A 19,164-nucleotide genomic window follows, 5' to 3' on the forward strand; every position below is an offset into this window, starting at 1 on the left:
GACCTGGAGTTTGTCTTGATCAGCTAACCTGGAAAAACCCTGGAGCCTGTTTATAGTCTTCAACTAGGCCCCAGAGTTTTTACAGGTCAGGTCACATGGCTAGGAATAACTACTGTACCTTAGAGCAGTGGTTCCCAACTCAAGTCCTCGAGTACACCCAACAGCACACATAGTCGTGTTGTAGCCCCCAGACAAACGTACCTGAGTCAACTCATTGAGGGCCTGATGATTAGTTGACAAGTTGAATCAGGTGTGCTTGTCCGGGGCTACAATAAAAATATGTACTGTTTGGGATACCCAAGGACCGGAGTTGGGAACCACTGCCTTAGAGTAAACGCTGCTTATTTTTCTGATAATAACAATCCATTATCTAAAATGATAATGGGATAAATTGACAATAAAACAATCATAAATTTGACAATAAAGCTGCATAGGATGAAACTAGCTCAATAATTTCCCACTTTTTTCCCATATGAATTCTTTCATCCTCAGGTCCTGAATCCGTTCTACATATTCCAGCTCTTCAGCGTGATTCTGTGGAGCATTGAACAGTATTACTACTACGCCGCTGCCATAGTCTTCATGTCTGTCATATCCATCGCTACCTCGCTGTACACCGTCAAGAAGGTGGGTGGTCGTCCTAGACTAAGCACTTCCTCATGTAGCGGAAGTGGCAGCCATGTTGCCTCTCAGAGTTATCGAAGTTAAATGTTACTCGTTCCTTGGCAATGGCAGAATAGTTATTATTGTGTGTGTGGGGGGCTAGCGTTAACTTCAAATCTCCCTACCATCATATAGGAGAAGGGTTGAATCCTAAGCAACCTGCCTACACATAGTTTGAAGTATAATACCAACATAGCTACTGTAGTAGGTCAAAGCTGTGTGCTGGAAAACCTTGGTAGAGAATGGGTCGAAAAGGCATTGTGGTGCTGGAAAACCTTGGTAGAGAATGGGTCGAAAAGGCATTGTGGTGCTGGAAAACCTTGGTAGAGAATGGGTCGAAAAGGCATTGTGGTGCTGGAAAACCTTGGTAGAGAATGGGTCGAAAAGGCATTGTGGTGCTCGTGGATTTTCTTTTTTCGGGTACAAACCAATTCTCACTTAAAACATATTTTTGTTGTTGTTTTTAATAGATTACTTCTGTGTTGTTTAGCTTATGTTTCTTTTAATGGATTCCCTTTTTCTCTGCTTACAGCAATACATCATGCTGCATGACATGGTGGCGACACACAGTATTGTACGTGTCTCAGTGTGCAGAGGGACTCTAGGTATGTAACAGGCCTGCTAAGACTGGCTCTATAGAGATTAATGTAGTGTATTCATTATTATTCATCTATTATTGCATTTTATTAGTGACTTCCTCCTTTCCATTGTTTCGGTTACACTTTTAAAGTATTACATTGATAATGTGTCTTTGATAATGGTTGACAATGTGTACTTGATAATGATTTGATAATGGGTATAATTTCATCCTACATCTTTTATTACATATTTTTATTTATTTACATTTTTTGTTGATTGTGAAGGAAAAACAAGTCCTCCTTATGGACTATGCTGCTTGTTATGGGTTCGTCATCTGACCAGAGGGGTATACTACAAACCGGAACAAGGAGTTAGCCAGCTAACTTGCCTAAATGTTATTATATAACTTTTTTAAAATTTAGTTTAGCTTTCTTAATGAAACAGAAAATCCATAGTTATTTCTGGTTGTTAATCACAGTTAGCTGGCTCCTGCTTTGTAGTATACCCCTGTGGTGTTGTGTTGAACACAGATGTCGAGGAGGCCATGTCCACAGAGCTGGTCCCCGGTGATGTCATCGTCATCCCGTCCAATGGAATGATCATGCCCTGTGACGCCGTGCTGGTTCATGGAAACTGCATCGTCAACGAGAGCATGCTGACAGGTGACTATAAAATGTTCATCCTTTAATTTGAACACTGTGGGCCAGTTTCCCGGACCCAGATTAAGCCTTGTCCTGGACTAAAAAACATGCTCAATGGGAAAACTAATTTGAAAGTGCTTTTCAGGTTCAGGACTAGCTTTAATCTGGGTCTGGAAAACAGGCCCCATATGCCATAATAAAAGCTACTATCGTTCCATTGTAGTGTAATCAGGTTATGTGTACCTATAATATCTTTCTATTGGTCCTCTGCAGGTGAGAGTGTGCCTGTCACCAAGACCAGCCTACCCAGCTCAGGAGAAGATGGGGCTGGCGTCTATAGCATAGAGGAACACAAGAGACACACGCTGTTCTGTGGCACTCACATTATTCAGACCCGCTTCTACTCCGGGGAACTGGTCAAGGCCGTGGTGGTCAGGACTGGTGAGACCACTTATTGTTTCCAGTCTTCTGTTATAGAGCTGTTTTTCATTGACCTTAATACACCTAATACACATTTATTACCTATTATAAACTGAGTGGTTCGAGCCCTGAATACTGATTGGCTGACAGCCGTGGTATATCAGACCATTTACCACAGGTATGACAACAACAAAAAATTACTGCTCCAATTACGTTGGTAACCAGTTTATAATAGCAATAAAGCACCTCTGGGGTTTGTGGTATATGGCCAATAAGAACAGCCCCTAGTTATGGTATATTGGCCATATACCACACCCCACATACCTTATTGCTTAAATATAGCATATGTGTATTAGTGCATGGGCCTAGGTTAACTGACCTATACAGGGCTGTAAAGTTGTTATAGGTCTAGCTCAAAGTGTTTGTGTGCATTCAGTTTTAAACCAACCTTCCCTGAATACAACAGTGGAGAGAGACATGGTGAGGATGGGCTCCCAGCTTCCACTGGGATGTGAAATAAATGTACTCAATTAAAGGGTTAATATGGCACTCTGCAGCTCATCAATTCAAATTATATTTAGGTTATTTCCAATATTTGTTGTCTGTCAGGTTTCAGCACAGAGAAGGGCCAGCTGGTGCGCTCCATCCTGTACCCCAAGCCCACTGACTTCAAGCTGTACAGAGATGCCTATCTCTTCCTGCTCTGTCTGGTGGGAGTGGCCGGCATTGGCTTCATCTACACCATCGTCCTCAGCATCATAAACCAGGTACTGCACTTTGCAGTTTGTCTGTTCAGGCATTGAAAACAGATTGCATTTGTGTAGTGCTTTTTTCGCTAGTACTCAAAGAGCATTACACCTACCCACTCCACAATCAATGTGTAGTATCATCCTGTGTTTTTGGCTTAGTATTAAATGAGTGAAAATAGTCCTCTGACAATGTATGAATTGACCATTATTTAAACATGCATGGCCCATTCCCAACCAATTCTCTTTTTTGGAAGAATATGACCGTCTCATAGTAAAATAGAAAAATATCAGCATGGAGACAGTTAAGTCCAGCAATAGTGTTGCTTCGCTATGTCTGCAGTTTGTCCATTTCATTGAGTATTTTCCATGTCCAGGTTCCAGCCAAACTTATTAGAAGGTTATTCTCTTCTCTTTGAACAGGTTCCAGCCAAAACCATAGTGGTTGAATCTCTGGACATTATCACCATCACGGTGCCCCCGGCGCTGCCTGCAGCCATGACAGCTGGCATCGTCTATGCCCAGCGCCGGCTGAAACGTGTGGGTATCTTCTGCATCAGCCCCCAGAGGATCAACATCTGTGGCCAACTCAACCTCGTCTGCTTCGACAAGGTACCCACTATGCCTTGTCTGCTTCGACAAGGTACCCACTATGCCTTGTCTGCTTCGACAAGGTACCCACTATGCCTTGTCTGCTTCGACAAGGTACCCACTATGCCTTGTCTGCTTCGACAAGGTACCCACTATGCCTTGTCTGCTTCGACAAGGTACCCACTATGCCTTGTCTGCTTCGACAAGGTACCCACTATGCCACGTAAACACAAACTATCAAACTTCATGCCAAGTATCAGGCTGTTACAATCTCTAGTGAAACATATTGCTCTATCTAGTAGTATGTTTTTGTAAAACTATGATTCTGTGATTTTAAAATAAAGTATTCAGAAATCTTTAGCTAGCACACAGGTAGGAAATGCAGACAGTTGTAGAATGAAGCTACAGTATATTTCTGTGTAATTGTCCTGCTCCTCACACAGACTGGTACTCTCACTGAAGATGGTTTGGACCTTTGGGGGATCCAGAGAGTTGAAAATGGCAGGTGAGAATGAGAGGGATATGAGGGTGTCCATGTTTCTCATCATGGCTACCATGGCTAAGGAGAGATGTTCTCTTCTACCATGTATCAGTTATCTACTGTCTCTGACCCCTCCATTGTTATGGGAAGTCAGTGGATGAATACCACAGCTCCTTTGTTTCCCCCAGTCCTTTCTCTGTGACCCCACTAGTCCCCTCGTGAAACCCCCACTACGTTAAAGGAGCAATCAGCAGTTGAAACAATAACAAAGCCTACCACTGTTTTGGAAAAATGCTGAGGGATGGGGCTGGAGAAATGTAACCAATTTCAAATTCATAGACAGAGATATGGATGCAGACTGACCATCCATGATATCAAAAATGATAGTTCTAACCATGTTTTGAGGCTATACAGTTTTATTTACATTTACTTTGTTTTATAAACATTGGCGTTAAACAAGCTTATATGTTGGGTTCTGATGGGGTACAGCAGTTGAACTAAGTTCATGTGGTATTTTTAATTTACATTTCTCAACAATCAATGGGTACACATTCATTTGTAGGGCCAAAAATTGATGTAGCAAACTGCAGATTGTCCTTTTAAAGGGATAGGTACACATTTACATAATGTTGTAGTTACCTTTTTAAAGCTATTCAATCAGAAACTCACAATTTACACGCGTTTACTGAGCTGCAACCCCCTATGGGTGGAAAACACAAAATTGGTCTTAGATCAGCTTTCAATCTACTTCTTTCTCTCAGTTTCTCTCCCCCAGAGGATGACCCAGCCAATAAGACACTAGTCAGGTCCTCGTTTGTGTCTTGCATGGCCACCTGCCACTCTCTGACCAAGCTAGAGGGAGAACTCTCCGGAGACCCAATGGACCTCAAGATGTTCAACGCTACAGGCTGGGTCAGTCGGTCGCAATGTTTTTTTTTCCCAACGCTGTCTCTGTTCCTGTATGGATATTGTAACCTACAGTAGTTTCTGTTATATACTGAAGAAAATTATAAACACAACATGTAAAGTGTTGGTCCCATGATTCATGAGCTGAAATAAAAGATCCCAGAAATGTTCCATACGCACAAAAAGCTTATTTCTCTCAAATGTTGTGCACAAATTAGTTTACATCCCTGTTCGTGAGCATTTCTCCTTTGCCAAGATAATCCATCCACCTGACAGATGTGGTGTAATGCAGACACTGGGAGTCAGGAAGCAAGTACAGGGGGTGAATTTAATAATACAAAAAACATGGAACAATACAAAACAAGAGTAGCGTCTGAACATGAGAAACAAAACGAATACTGCCTGGGGAATGAACCAAAGGGAGTGACAGATATAGGGGAGGTTATCATAGAAGTGATGGATTCCAGGTGAGGAGTCCAGAGGCACAGGGGTGCGTAACTATGGTTGCAGGTGTGCGTGATAATAAGTAAACTGGTGACAACGAGCGCCAGAGAGGGGGAGCGGAAGTATACGTACAATTTTAAGAAGCTCATTAAACAGCATGATCATTACACAGGTGCACCTCGTGTTGGAGGCAATAAAAGGCCATTCTAAATGTGCAGTTTTGTCCCACACAATGCCACTAATGTCTCAAGTTTTTAGGGAGTGTGCAATTGGCATGCTGACTGCAGGAATATCCACCAGACCTCTTGCCAGATAATTGAATGTTAATTTCTCTACCATAAGCCGCCTCCAACGTTGTTTTAGAGAATTTGGCACGTTTAACCACGCCAGCCCAGGACCTCCACACCCAGCTTCTTTACCTGTAACATAGTCTGAGACCAGCAACCCGGACAGGTGATGAAACTGTGGGTTTGCACAATCTAAAGATTTCTGCACAAACTGTCAGAAACTGTCTCAGGGAAGCTTATCTGTGTGCTTGTCGTCCTCAACAGGGTCTTGATCTGATTGCGTCGTAACCAACTTCAGTGGGCAAATGCTCACCTTCGATGGCCACTGACACTCTGGAGAAGTGTGCTTTTCATGGATGAATCCTGGTTTTAACTGTACTGGGTAGATGGCAGACAGCGTGTATGGCATCGTGTGGGCGGGCAGTTTTCTGATGTCAACGTTGTGAACAGAGCGCCCCATTGTGGCGGTGGGGTTATGGTATTTTATTGGTGGCAATTTGAATGCACAGAGATACTGTGACGAGATCCTGAGGCCCATTGTCACGCCATTCATCCGCCACCATCACCTCATGTTTCAGCATGATAATGCACAGCCCCATGTCACAAGGATCTGTACACAATTCCTGGAAGTGAAAATATCCCAGTTCTCCCATGGTGTGCATACTCACCAGACATGTCACCCATTGAGCGTGTTTGGGATGCTCTGGATCGACGTGTACGACAGCGTGTTCCAGTTCCCACCAATATCCAGCAACATCGTACAGCTATTGAAGAGGAGTGGGACAACATTCCACAGGCCACAATCAACAGCCTGATCATCTCTATGTGAAGGAGATGTGTCACACTGCATTAGGCAAATGGTGGTCACACCAGATACCAACTGGTTTTCTGATCCACGCCCCTACCTTTTTTTAAAAGTATCTGTGACCAACGGATGCATATCTGAATTCCCAGTCATGTGAAATCCATAGATTAGGCCCTAATGAATTTATTTCAATTGACCGATTTCTTTATATGAACTGTAACTCAGTAAAATCGTTGAAGTTGTTGCATGTTGTGTTTTATATTGTTATTCAGTGTAGTTTGCAGATAGCCAAGTCAATGGGGATTCCAATGAAGAGTTGTGGAGAAAGAGGATCCAGGACAATATTGGAATGATAATCTCTCGTACACTTGTTCAGTGTAGTTATGCTAACAATGCTACACGCTAACTGCATTTCTGTAATAATGTGGTACACATACTGGTATTACACAGGAAATGTTCCAACTTGTATATGTACTGTTGCTGACTGAAACATGCTCTGACACATTCTTCATATCTTTGTATGTCATGACAACAACACAAAATATTTTGACAGATAGTGGCAGCAGTGGGATTCTTTCTGTTAGAGCTATGGTAACAGAGCTATGGTAACAGAATAGCTGGAAGATGCTACATTTAAATAAAAAAAACATATATATATATATTTTGCCTTTATTTAAGTCAGTTAAGAACAAATTCTTACTTTCAATGACAGCCTAGGAACAGTGGGTTAACTGCCTTGTTCAGGGGCAGAACGACAGATTTTGACCTTGTCAGCTCAGGGATTCGATCTTGAAACCTTCCGGTTACTAGTCCAACGCTCTAACCACTCGGCTATCTGCCACCCCGACATGCTAACATAAGCACAAAATCCCTACCACTGGTGCCAGACTGTTTCTACATTCAGCAATGTTACATCGTTGCCTTGGCAAGATGGCAGACTGGCCCCCGGGTTACCTGTCTAAATCATGTTTAGCCTGTCAGAAGGGGCTGCCAGTTACCTGTCTAAATCATGTTTAGCCTGTCAGAAGGGGCTGCCAGTTACCTGTCTAAATCATGTTTAGCCTGTCAGAAGGGGCTGCCAGTTACCTGTCTAAATCATGTTTAGCCTGTCAGAAGGGGCTGCCAGTTACTTGTCTAAATCATGTTTAGCCTGTCAGAAGGGGCTGCCAGGTTTCAAATGGGTCACTAATGTTGTTTAACACCAATGTTTGTCATGTTCAGATTCTAGAGGAGCCAACAGAGGAAGAAACAGCCCTCCACAATCCCATAATGCCCACCGTGGTGCGGCCACCCAAACAGGTGCTCCCAGAGGTCAACCAGGAAGTCAATCTAGCACAGAACATGGTACAGTATCCATAGTATGCTCTCGCCTACCTTATTACATCTCAATATCTGGTAGATATACCTTAACTATGTTCTTTAAACCTTCTTTTCTCCTTTGTGTTTTTAGGAGCTGTCTGAGCTGACGGTAAGTAGTGAGGGCTTTTTCAAATGCATCTTTCTTTTCTTCCTTGAATATTGATTTGTATGTGAATGGATTTGTTTATGAATGGGAAAAGTTGAACGGTTGAATGGATTTTGTTTGATCTTGTGCCGTCGGTCTCTCAGTTGTCCTATGAGATTGGGATCGTCCGCCAGTTTCCTTTCTCGTCGGCTCTACAGAGGATGAGTGTGGTGGTCCGGAAGCTGGGCGAGAAGCGCATGGACGCCTACCTCAAGGGGGCGCCAGAGGTTGTGGCCAGCCTCTGCGCAGAGGACACAAGTTAGTTAGACCTTTATTCAGTCTTACGAGGCTGCAGTTTGCCAGAACATGTACTTCTATTCCAGTACCCCGCCTGTATGCGCACTGTCAAGACAGGCTTACGCATTTACATGAACATGCTTGCAGGTTAATAGACTATAACCCAATTAATTATTATTTTCTCTTACTCTAGTACCAGAGAGCTTCACAGAGACCTTGGAGTTTTACACCAGGCAGGGGTTCAGAGTCATAGCCTTGGCCCATCGCCAGCTGGAGGCCAAACTCTCCTGGCACAAGGTCCAGAACCTCAACAGGTAGTACAATGTGCTTAATGCAATGTGTTGAATAGAATCACAGGAGTGAGAACTGACTTATTTCTTGTTAGAAGATTCAAGACATTTTAATGTGTGAATTTGTGAACTTCCCCCTTTCACAAATGGTGTAACTTTTTAAAATATTTGCTGGATTATGTGGGATAAATTCTTATTCTTTAATTGATTGATCTGTTTTCTATACCTGTCAGAGATCTCATAGAGACCAATATGGAGTTCCTTGGGCTCATAATCATGCAAAACAAGCTAAAGGAAGAGACTTCTGGGGTTTTAAAAGACCTGCGACGTGCAAACATCCGCACTGTGATGGTTACAGGTGAATAAGCCAATCATATACAGTCTTCATCTACAATACACAATGTTGTCAGTATTCTGGGATATTGTTTAGGTTTGCTAGTGCTGTTTTGTACTGTAGCATGTACCAATCTTACCAATATTTAATACCATAGTCCCACCAGCACTTTACACTGAAGCAACCATCAGTACTGCAAAGCCATATAAACTGCTGTTATGTCATTTGGAATGACTAAGCTAACTACGACTAGCTGCCACCCCTACACTGATAACAATGAAAATGTTGAGCGTCTTACATTTGACATGTTAGTCATTTAACTTGTTTTGCATCTTGTTGTCATCTCTCTCTGTCTGACTGTAGGCGATAATATGCTAACCGCTATATCAGTAGCCAGAGACTGTGGGATGATAACCCCTCATGAGAGGGTCATCGTAGCAGACGCCACACCTCCCAAAGACATCCAGCCTGCTACGATCAATTGGCACTACACAGAGAACCACGCCACCAGCAAAGACAACCGTGTTGAGGTGAGGGGAAAAACGTAATTAAAAGACGTGGATTGATATTAAACTATTCTATAAAGACAGGATATGAGTCTATTAAACAAGTCTCACTTGGAAACAAAGTGAGACTTGCTTAAAAAGTACTCCCTGGATGAATAATGCAGTATGTGTATATTCAGTATATTACATGTCTTGTAGCCTAAGGACACAGTTTCTCTTTTCCTCATTGATGTTGTTGCAACTGATGATCCATCATGGCCGTTCATGTCGCCCTTTTCTCTATTGTTCCCCAGTCAGTGGAAATCAGCCTTGACGATGTGGGCCATGAGGCTTATGGTGAGCAGCACAAGCAGGGCTACCACTTTGCCATGAGTGGCAGGTCCTTTGCTGTCATCACCGAACACTTCCCTGACCTAGTCCAAAAGGTCAGTGCCAAACTCCATCACTCTGTTTGGACAATAGAAATGAAATGACTGTACGATGAAAGACGTACTAAATTGCTACATTCTAGTGTTCAGTGCCTCCCTTAACTGATCTGGGTTTGTAATACCTAGATGGTAAACCCTTATTAAAACTAAATGCATGCTATTCAATCATTCCCTGCCCGCACCTGCTCGCCCGTCCAGCATCACTACTCTGGACGGCTCTGACTTAGAATACGTGGATAACTACAAATACCTGGGTGTCTGGTTAGACTGTAAACGCTCCTTCCAGACTCACATTAAGCATCTCCAATTCAAAATTAAATCTACAATCGGCTTCCTATAAAAAGCATCCTTCACTCATGCTGCCAAACATACCCTCGTAAAACTGACCATCCTACCGATCCTCGACTTCAGTGATGTCATCTATAAAATAGTCTCCAACACTCTACTCAACAAACTTTGTCACCAAAGCCCCATACACTACCCACCACTGCGACCTGTACGCTCTCGTTGGTTGGCCCTCGTTTCATACTCGTCGCCAAACCCACTGGCTACAGGTTATCTACAAGTCTCTGCTAGGTAAAGCCCCGCCTTATCTCAGCTCACTGGTCACCATAGCAGCACCCACTTGTAAAGCCAATTCCTCCTTCAGCCGCCTTTCCTTCCAGTTTTCTGCTGCCAATGACTGGAACGAACTGCAAAAATCTCTGAAGCTGGAGACTCACATTTCCCTCACTAGCTTTAAGCACCAGCTGTCAGAGCAGCTCACAGATCACTGCACCTGTACATAACCCATCTGTAAACAGCCTATCTATCTACCTACCTCATCCCCATACTGTATTTATTTATTTATCTTGCTCCTTTGCACCCCAGTATCTCTACTTGCACATTCATCTTCTGCACATCTACCATTCCAGTGTTTAATTGCTATATTGTAATTACTTTGCCACCATTGCCTATTTATTGCCTTAAAACCTCTTGGAACTACCCATCCCGGATCCGGGAGAATTGTCAGCAACTACACTAATTAGCATAGCGCAACGGTCAAATAATCTTACTAGAAAATATTCATATTCATGAAATCACAAGTGAAATATAGCGAAACACAGCTTAGCCTTTTGTTAATCACCCTGTCGTCTCAGATTGTGAAATTATGCTTTACAGCGATAGCAAGACAAGCGTTTGTGTAAGTTTATCAAAGTTTAGCATAGCATTATGTCCAGCTAGCAGCAGGAAGCTTGGTCACAAAAATCAGAAAAGCAATCAAATTAATCATTTACCTTTGATGATCTTCAGATGTTTTCACTGACGAGACTCCCAGTTAGACAGCAAATGTTCCTTTTGTTCCATAAAGATTATTTTTATACCCAAAATACCTCCGTTTGTTTGTCACGTTATGTTCAGAAATCCACCGGAAATAGCAGTCACGACAACGCCGAAAAAAAATCCAAATTATATCCATAATATCGATAGAAACATGGCAAACATTTTTTATAATCAATCCTCAAGGTGTTTTTCAAATATCTATTCGATAATATATCAACCGGGACAGTTGGCTTTTCAGTAGGACCGGGAGGAAAAATGGCCATCAACTGGCCACTTACGCAATGTGTTCGTTTACGCTCATTCTTCAACATAAAGGCGTGAAACTACGTCTAAAGGCTGTAGACACCTTAGGGAAGACGTAGAAAAAGGAATCTGGTTGATATCCCTTTCAATGGGCAATAGGGATGCATAGAAAGACAGGGGTTTCAAAATAAGGGTCACTTCCTGATTGGATTTTTCTCAGGATTTCGCCTGCAATATCAGTTCTGTTATATTCACAGACAATACAAAACTTTAGAGTGTTTTCTATCCTAAGCTGTCAATTATATGCATATTCTAGCATCTGGTCCTGAGAAATAGGCAGTTTACTTTGGGAATGTTATTTCCCCCCTCCCCCCCCCCAAAAAAAAATAGTGCCCCCTAGTTTCAACAGGTTTTAACTTACCTCATTTGCACTCACTGTAAATAGACTTTTTGTTTTGTTTGTTCTACTGTATTAGTGACTGTATGTTTTGTTTATTCCATGTGTAACTCTGTGTTGTTGTATGTGTCGAATTGCTATGCTTTATCTTGGCCAGGTCGCAGTTGCAAATGAGAACTTGTTCTCAACTAGCCTACCTGGTTAAATAAAAAAAATTATGGACATCATGGCTCTGTTTACACAGGCAGCCGAATTCAGATATTTTTCCACTCATTGGTCTTTTGACCAATCAGATCAACTCTTTTGTCATTAATTGGGCAAAAGATCAGAATTGGGCTGCATGTGTAAACGCAGCTTTAGTCACACTAATACCACGTTATTTGATGCTAGTGTTATGCTCTGTCTGTCCACTGGGTGGTGCTGTAGCTGGCACTGCATGCCACAATTTTCGCCCGCATGGCTCCTGACCAGAAGACTCAGCTGGTAGAGGTTCTACAGAGTGTGGAGTGAGTCTCCTCTTCAGCACTAACCCCTACAAGCACAAGGCATTCAAAATAGTTATTTTTGGATGAAAATATGTCCTTTTGGAATCACGTCTTGTGCTTACTGGGAAACTACATTATGCTACATTTCTGTCATCCAGAGAAATAATATGTTGATCACTTGGCTTTAATTGCCTCTTATTTTTTTGCCCTTTGCAGCTATACTGTAGGGATGTGTGGTGATGGTGCCAATGACTGTGGCGTAAGTATGGGGTTGTCATTTTTATGTGTACTACAGTTCTGAAGAGATGTACTCAGTGTTTTTCATCTCATAATTTAAAAGCATGTTTTACTACAATTAATGTGGTCCTTTGTAGCTCAGTTGATAGAGCATGGCGCTTGCAACACCAGGATAGTGGGTTTGATTCCCGGGACCATCCTTATGTAAAATGCATGCACACATGATTGTAAGTTGTTTTGCATAGGAGCAGCTGCTAAATGGCATATATTGATTTGATTTGCTGTAAAGAATGCTTGAATGGGGCAGATTAGTGTTTCTATGATCAGGGCCACTGTTCAGACCATAGGATCAGCTGTTTTCAAACTGTACACAGTTCAAGCAGTATGACATTGGTCAGTAGATTCCATAAGTGGGCAGTATTCTCATGACGCCACTATTAGGAACAGATGTCTCTTTCCTGTAATGCCGCCCTCTTTTAACTCTGCTATAAAATGTATTTTAGCAGACAGGCTATTACCTTTCACCTGGCCTCCATGGGAATTAAACCCACAACCAATGTTCCAAGAAATTATTTGGAGCACATCGAGTGACCTCCCCTCCTCCCTCTGCTATCTCCAGGCCCTAAAGAGAGCTCACAGTGGGATCTCTCTGTCAGAGCTGGAGGCCTCGGTCGCCTCCCCCTTCACCTCCTCCACCGCCAACATCTCCTGTGTGCCCAACCTCATTAGGTACTGTAGCATCAATCAGATGTTTTTTTATAAAGCCCTTTTTACATCATCAGTTGTCACAGTGCTTTACAGTAACCCAAGCCTAAAACCCCAAAGAGCAAGCAACGCAGAGGCAGAAGCACAGTGGCCAGAGACAACTCCCTGGAAGGCAGGAATCTTGGAATAAACCTATAGAGGAAATGGCATCCCTTTTTATCAACAGTCTTTACACAGTTGTTATAAATTACTTGGCACAAGTACCTGTCAAATATGTCTGTGGAATAAATGTATCTGTTGAAGTATTTGAAGTGCTATATCAAAGTAGTCTCAGAGTTGCCAGTCTGAATGATGGCCTGTTGTTTCTCCACAGAGAGGGGAGAGCTGCTCTCATCACCTCCTTCTGTGTGTTCAAGTTCATGGCCCTGTACAGCATCATCCAGTACCTCAGTGTCACGCTCCTCTACTCTGTGAGTACTGGTCCCAGATCAGTTTAGCTACTAAGCTCAACTGAAAAACATGATAACGGCTAGTTTGAGATAAGTGTAGCTGCTATGATCAACTGATGAATACGGTAATGACTGGTTTGAGATCAGTTTTAAGGGGTTGTGTCTCCATGTTCTAGATCCTCAGCAACCTGGGAGACTTCCAGTTCCTCTTCATTGACGTTGCTATCATTCTGATCATTGCCTTCACAAGTGAGTAATAGAAACCTGTCTCCAGAATGTTTTAACCAGCATTACTTGAGTTGAGTATCCAAGCAGACATTGATAGTTTCTTTATGGGAACTCAAATATTCACATCCTAATTGCTGCATCACTGAAATTAATGACTAAAATTGATTAAAAATGTACTGCCATTTATTGATTTCCTATTGTTCATTATTTATTGTAAGTGAGTCTGAACCCGGCGTGGAAGGTTCTGGTGGCGCAGCGCCCCCCGTCCAGTCTAATCTCAGGCCCTCTGCTGTTCTCCGTGCTGACCCAGATCCTCACCTGTCTGGCCTTCCAGATCCTGGCCTTCCTCTGGGTCCGGGGCCAGAACTGGTACGAGAAATGGACGCCCCTCTCAGAGTGAGTACTGCACTACCTGTGCTGTGGGGGAAGGAATCTGGGACACCTATTTGGCTATTTATGACCCCAAAAGTTATCTGATGGTCCAAAAGGTCATCTGGACCATATATATGATCCAAAATATTATCTGATGGTCCAACAAAATGATCTGAGACACTTACTTTATATGGAAGGTCCAAAAAAGAATTGTAGGACACAACCTCAGATGGTCCAACAACCCAATCCAGAAGTCCAAGAAAGTTATCTGGGGGTCTAAGGGATTGATAAGGGGTACTCCACCAGTCCATCTAAAGGTCAATAGACCCTTAGACCTTTGCTCTGGACGACAGTTGCGGTCTTGGCATATCCTGGAAACAATCTGAGGTACAATAGCTGGCCCATGTAATTATGTCCAAGAAAGTTATCTTCATGCTAACCCAAGTTTCTCTTCAACAGTGCCTGTAATGTTTCCAGTACCAATCTCACCCATGGTCCCAACATAACGTCACATGTCGACCACAAGAACATCAGGAACTATGAGAACACTACACTCTTCTACGTCTCCTCCTTCCAGTACCTGGCAGTGGCCATCATCTTCTCCAAGGGAAAACCTTTCAGGCAGCCAAGCTATAAAAACTGTAAGCTCCACTTGTGTATTGTCAACTGTGTTTGAATCCACAGTAACAGCAGATTTAAGATGCTAATGTTATTGTTTGACATAGAGCTAACATTTAATATAAAGCTATGGTTTACAGTATTGATTTGTCAATCTGGGCTTTAATTCCAGTCAATTCAGAAAGTTAACCAAATTCAATTTTAATTTCCAAATGTTCCTCATTGAAAAGCATTGAAATTTCAGTGTACTTCCAGAATTGACTGGAATTTAAATGTAATTGACCCCGACACTAATTATATTAAATTGTCCATATGAGCAGCAAAATGGCCTAGTTACTGGTGACCTCATTTTGTTTGAACCAATGTCAATAGGGCCGTTCATGCTATCCTGTATGGCTCTGTACATATTCCTCTTCATGATCATGCTGTATCCTGTTCCTGCCATCGACAATTTCCTGGAGGTGAGTGAGACAAAATGGCCGACCCAAAATGGCTGCCATTGCCTGGCATGATGTGGTGTAGTGTATGCTTTGCCTTGTGACGCTTTTGTCTTGAGACTAGCTAACCCCATCCCATTGCGCTCTTTCCCTGTAGATTGTGTGTGTTCCCCATGAATGGCGCATAACAGTGGTCATCATTGTCCTAGTGAACGCTGCTGTGTCTTTCCTATTGGAGGTACAGTATGCTATAGGGAACTTAATTAATTAATGTGTGCTTTTATTTTTGACTGTTGTTCTGAGTGACATCCTTGTCTTTGCTCATAACCTGATCATCACCCCCTAATTATGGACGATCAGCAGCCATTTTGTTTTCACTCCTGCCCAATGAAATCTTCCTTAGACTTTGGTCCTTGACATCATCTTATGGAAGCTGGTGTTCAGTCGAGACAAGCAGGGGGGCAGCAATGGCATGGCCGTCACCTCCGCTACTCTCACACCTCAGGTTGGGAATGTTTAGGCTTTGCCCCTTTATCTTGTTCTCGTTCACTTTGTAGATCGAGTAGTTGTCTCCCCCCCCCACTATGACCCATAGTAGTTGTCCCTCCCTTTTCCACATTTTGTTACGTTACAGCATTATTCTAAAATGGATTAAATAAAACATTTTCCTCATCAATTTACACACAATACCCCATAAATGACAAAATGAAAACAGGCTTGCGAAAACAGGCTTTTAAAAATGTTTGCTACTTTATAAAAAAACTAAACAGAAATACCTTATTTACATAATTATTCAGACCCTTTGCTGTTAGACTTGAAATTGAGCTCCGGTGCATCCTGTTTCCATTGATCACCCGTGAGATGTTTACCTGTGGTAAATCCATTTGATTGGACATGATTTGGAAAGGCACACACCTGTCTATATAAGGTCCAACATTTGACAGTGCCTGTCAGAGCAAAAACCAAGCAGTGAGGTTGAAGGAATTGTCCGTAGAGCTCCGAGACAGGATTGTGTCGAGGCACAGATCTGGAGTTGGGTAGCAAAACATTTCTGCAGCATTTAAGGTCCCCAATAACACATTGGCCTCCAGCATTCTTCAATGGAAGAAGTTTGGAACCACCAAGACTCTTCCTAGAGCTGGCTGCTTGGCCAAACTGAGCAATCGGGGGAAAAGGGCCTTGGTCAGGGAGAACCAAAAACCCGATGGTCACTCTGACTGAGCTCCAGAGTTTCTCCGTGGAGATGGGAGAACCTTCCAGAAAGTCAACCATCTCTGCCACACTCCACCAATTAGGCCTTTATGGTAGAGTGGCCAGATGGAAGCCACTCCTCAGTAAGTCACATGACAGCCCACTTAGGAGTTTGCCAAAAGGCACCTAAAAACTCTCAGACCACGAGAAACAAGATTCTCTGGTCTGATGAAACCAAGATTGAACTCTTTGGTCTGGAGACTGGGTCAACAGGACAATAATCCTAAGCACACAGCCAAGGCAACGCAAGAGTGGCTTCGGGACAAGTCTCTGAATGTCCTTGAGTGGCCCAACTAGAGCCTGGACTTGAACCCGATTGAACATCTCTGAAGAGCCTCCCGGGTACTGCAGCGCCAGCTGTGCCATCAGAGTCCCTGGGTTTGCGCCCAGGCTCTGTCGTAACCGGCCGCGACCGGGAGGTCCGTGGGGCGACACACAATTGGCCTAGCGTCGTCTGGGTTAGGGAGGGCTTGGTCGGTAGGGATGTCCTTGTCTCATCGCGCACCAGCAACTCCTGTGGCGGGCCGGGTGCAGTGCGCGCTAACCAAGGTTAGCGGTGTACCCTCCGACACATTGGTGCGGCTGGCTTACGGGTTGGATGCGCGCTGTGTTAAGAAGCAGTACGGCTGGTTGGGTTGTGTATCGGAGGACGCATGACTTTCAACCTTCGTCTCTCCCGAGCCCGTACGGGAGTTGTAGCGATGAGACAAGATAGTAGTTACTACAACAATTGGATACAACGAAATTGGGGAGAAAAAGGGGTAAAATTTTAACAATTTTTTTAAATTAAAAAGAACATCTCTGAAGAGACCTGAAAATAGCTGTGCAGCAACACTCCCCATCCAACCTGACAGAGCTTTTGATTTATTTAACTAGGCAAGTCAGTTAAGAACAAATTCTTATTTCTTATTTACAATGATGTCCTATGAATGGGTTAACTTCCTTGTTCAGGGGCAGCTTGGGAATTCGATCTAGCAACCTTTCAGTTACTGGCCCAACGCCCCAGCTTGAGAGGATCTGCAGAGAATGGGAGAAACTCCCCAAATACAAGTGTGACAAGCTTATAGCGTCATACACAAGAACACTCAAGGCTGTAATCGCTGCCAAAGGTGCTTCAACAAGGTACTGAGTAAAGGGTCTGAATACTTATGTAAATGTGATATCAGTTTAAAAAATTTTTTTAAATAAATCTTCTAAAAATCTGTTTTTGCTTTGTCATTATGGGGTATTGTGTTTAGATTGATGAGGGGGAAAAAACTATTTAATAAATTTTAGAATAAGGCTGTATCGTAACAAAATGTGGAAAAAGTCAGGGTCTGAATACCTACCGAATGCTCTGTATCATGCATTATTACTAGGAATAAAAATACTTTCTGTAGCATTTGAAAAGCAACCACTGGCGTACCACACACCACTGCAAGGTTGCCCCCAGAACCCTGGGGGTCTCCAACCCCCCCCGCAGAACCCTGGAGGTCTCCCACCCCCCCTCCCCCTCCAGAACCCTGGAGGTCTCCAAACCCCCCTCCCCAGAAAGCATATGAACAGGTCATAAGCCATAGCAAAAATGTTGAGAATTACAGGACATTTGCTTAAAAAAATCTAAATTCTCTCAGCCTCATTGCAAAATGTGTAGAATAGCATGCTATTAACTATAAAACGGCGCATTTTTGTCTCTGCCCCATGCCAATATGTGTAGAATTGCTGGAAATTAGCTTTGAAGCAACAACATTTTCTCTTAGCCTCATTGCAAAATGTGTCAAATAACATGAGATTAGCAACATGTGTAGAATTGTACTCCACTAAAGGCAACTGTGGTCTATGCTGATACTGGGTGATTGCTCATGAAACTAGGGGGAAAAAAGACCATGATTTGGGGGATTTTTACTAAATATAATCCATAGAAGGTTCCTTTCGGAGGAAGGATTGTTAACATATATTTGACCTTTTGTATCTGAAAGCGTAATTGAGTAATAATGTGGTGCTACAAAGCCAAAAAGTGTTGTATGAAGCTTTACCGCTGGCTTTGTGATATGAGTAGTATTTTGATTTCCATAACAATTTTACATTGGTCAGCCTATAAAAAAATATAAACATCAATATTGAAAATATTTGACTAATTGTTCAATATATTGTTGAACATAATATACTCTTAAGTCAGTGTTAATCAATATGTTTTGTAAGTGGGCCACTTTGGGTTGAGACAATCATTCAGAGGGCCGCACAGATCTTTCAATTGTTGTACTTTTTCTTCCAATAATATCAATTGAGAGCAAATTCTGAGCAATAGAGCACATGCAATTGATTTGATGTACAGCACATCACAAATATATACATACACATGGGGTGGCAGGTAGCCTGGATGAGCGAAAATATCTGATGCCAGATTTGAGCAGATACCGCTAGTATCCAAGCCATCTCATGTTGCCTCTGTCGTTTTCCCTGCAACATATCTGTCCATCATTTGTTGTTGTCCTTTGAGCTGCGCTATTTTGTTGTTTCTTAGGTTGCTTTGTGGCTGATATGTGGGCATGATGTGACTGGAAATGTAGCTCTAAAT

At 42.7% G+C, this 19,164-nt stretch overlaps 1 protein-coding gene across 1 annotated transcript in view; it reads left to right on the forward strand.

Annotated features, from left to right (window-relative positions):
- LOC115103301 (polyamine-transporting ATPase 13A3-like) overlaps nucleotides 1-19,164 on the forward strand; it is a 37,404-nt gene that overhangs the window by 12,165 nt on the left and 6,075 nt on the right. The window contains exons 8-32 of the mRNA XM_029624159.2: nucleotides 493-627; nucleotides 1,196-1,268; nucleotides 1,773-1,904; nucleotides 2,157-2,324; nucleotides 2,913-3,070; nucleotides 3,473-3,661; nucleotides 4,084-4,145; nucleotides 4,883-5,033; nucleotides 7,785-7,907; nucleotides 8,014-8,031; nucleotides 8,172-8,325; nucleotides 8,498-8,618; nucleotides 8,828-8,952; nucleotides 9,292-9,458; nucleotides 9,728-9,859; nucleotides 12,252-12,331; nucleotides 12,527-12,569; nucleotides 13,167-13,276; nucleotides 13,626-13,722; nucleotides 13,878-13,950; nucleotides 14,148-14,325; nucleotides 14,761-14,942; nucleotides 15,292-15,380; nucleotides 15,514-15,594; nucleotides 15,760-15,861. Coding sequence (XP_029480019.1) covers nucleotides 493-627; nucleotides 1,196-1,268; nucleotides 1,773-1,904; nucleotides 2,157-2,324; nucleotides 2,913-3,070; nucleotides 3,473-3,661; nucleotides 4,084-4,145; nucleotides 4,883-5,033; nucleotides 7,785-7,907; nucleotides 8,014-8,031; nucleotides 8,172-8,325; nucleotides 8,498-8,618; nucleotides 8,828-8,952; nucleotides 9,292-9,458; nucleotides 9,728-9,859; nucleotides 12,252-12,331; nucleotides 12,527-12,569; nucleotides 13,167-13,276; nucleotides 13,626-13,722; nucleotides 13,878-13,950; nucleotides 14,148-14,325; nucleotides 14,761-14,942; nucleotides 15,292-15,380; nucleotides 15,514-15,594; nucleotides 15,760-15,861 — 2,943 coding nt within the window. The remainder of the gene's footprint in view (nucleotides 1-492; nucleotides 628-1,195; nucleotides 1,269-1,772; nucleotides 1,905-2,156; nucleotides 2,325-2,912; nucleotides 3,071-3,472; nucleotides 3,662-4,083; nucleotides 4,146-4,882; nucleotides 5,034-7,784; nucleotides 7,908-8,013; nucleotides 8,032-8,171; nucleotides 8,326-8,497; nucleotides 8,619-8,827; nucleotides 8,953-9,291; nucleotides 9,459-9,727; nucleotides 9,860-12,251; nucleotides 12,332-12,526; nucleotides 12,570-13,166; nucleotides 13,277-13,625; nucleotides 13,723-13,877; nucleotides 13,951-14,147; nucleotides 14,326-14,760; nucleotides 14,943-15,291; nucleotides 15,381-15,513; nucleotides 15,595-15,759; nucleotides 15,862-19,164) is intronic.

The sequence above is a fragment of the Oncorhynchus nerka genome, linkage group LG20 (assembly GCF_034236695.1).
Source record: "Oncorhynchus nerka isolate Pitt River linkage group LG20, Oner_Uvic_2.0, whole genome shotgun sequence".
Taxonomy (NCBI): Eukaryota; Metazoa; Chordata; class Actinopteri; order Salmoniformes; family Salmonidae; genus Oncorhynchus; species Oncorhynchus nerka.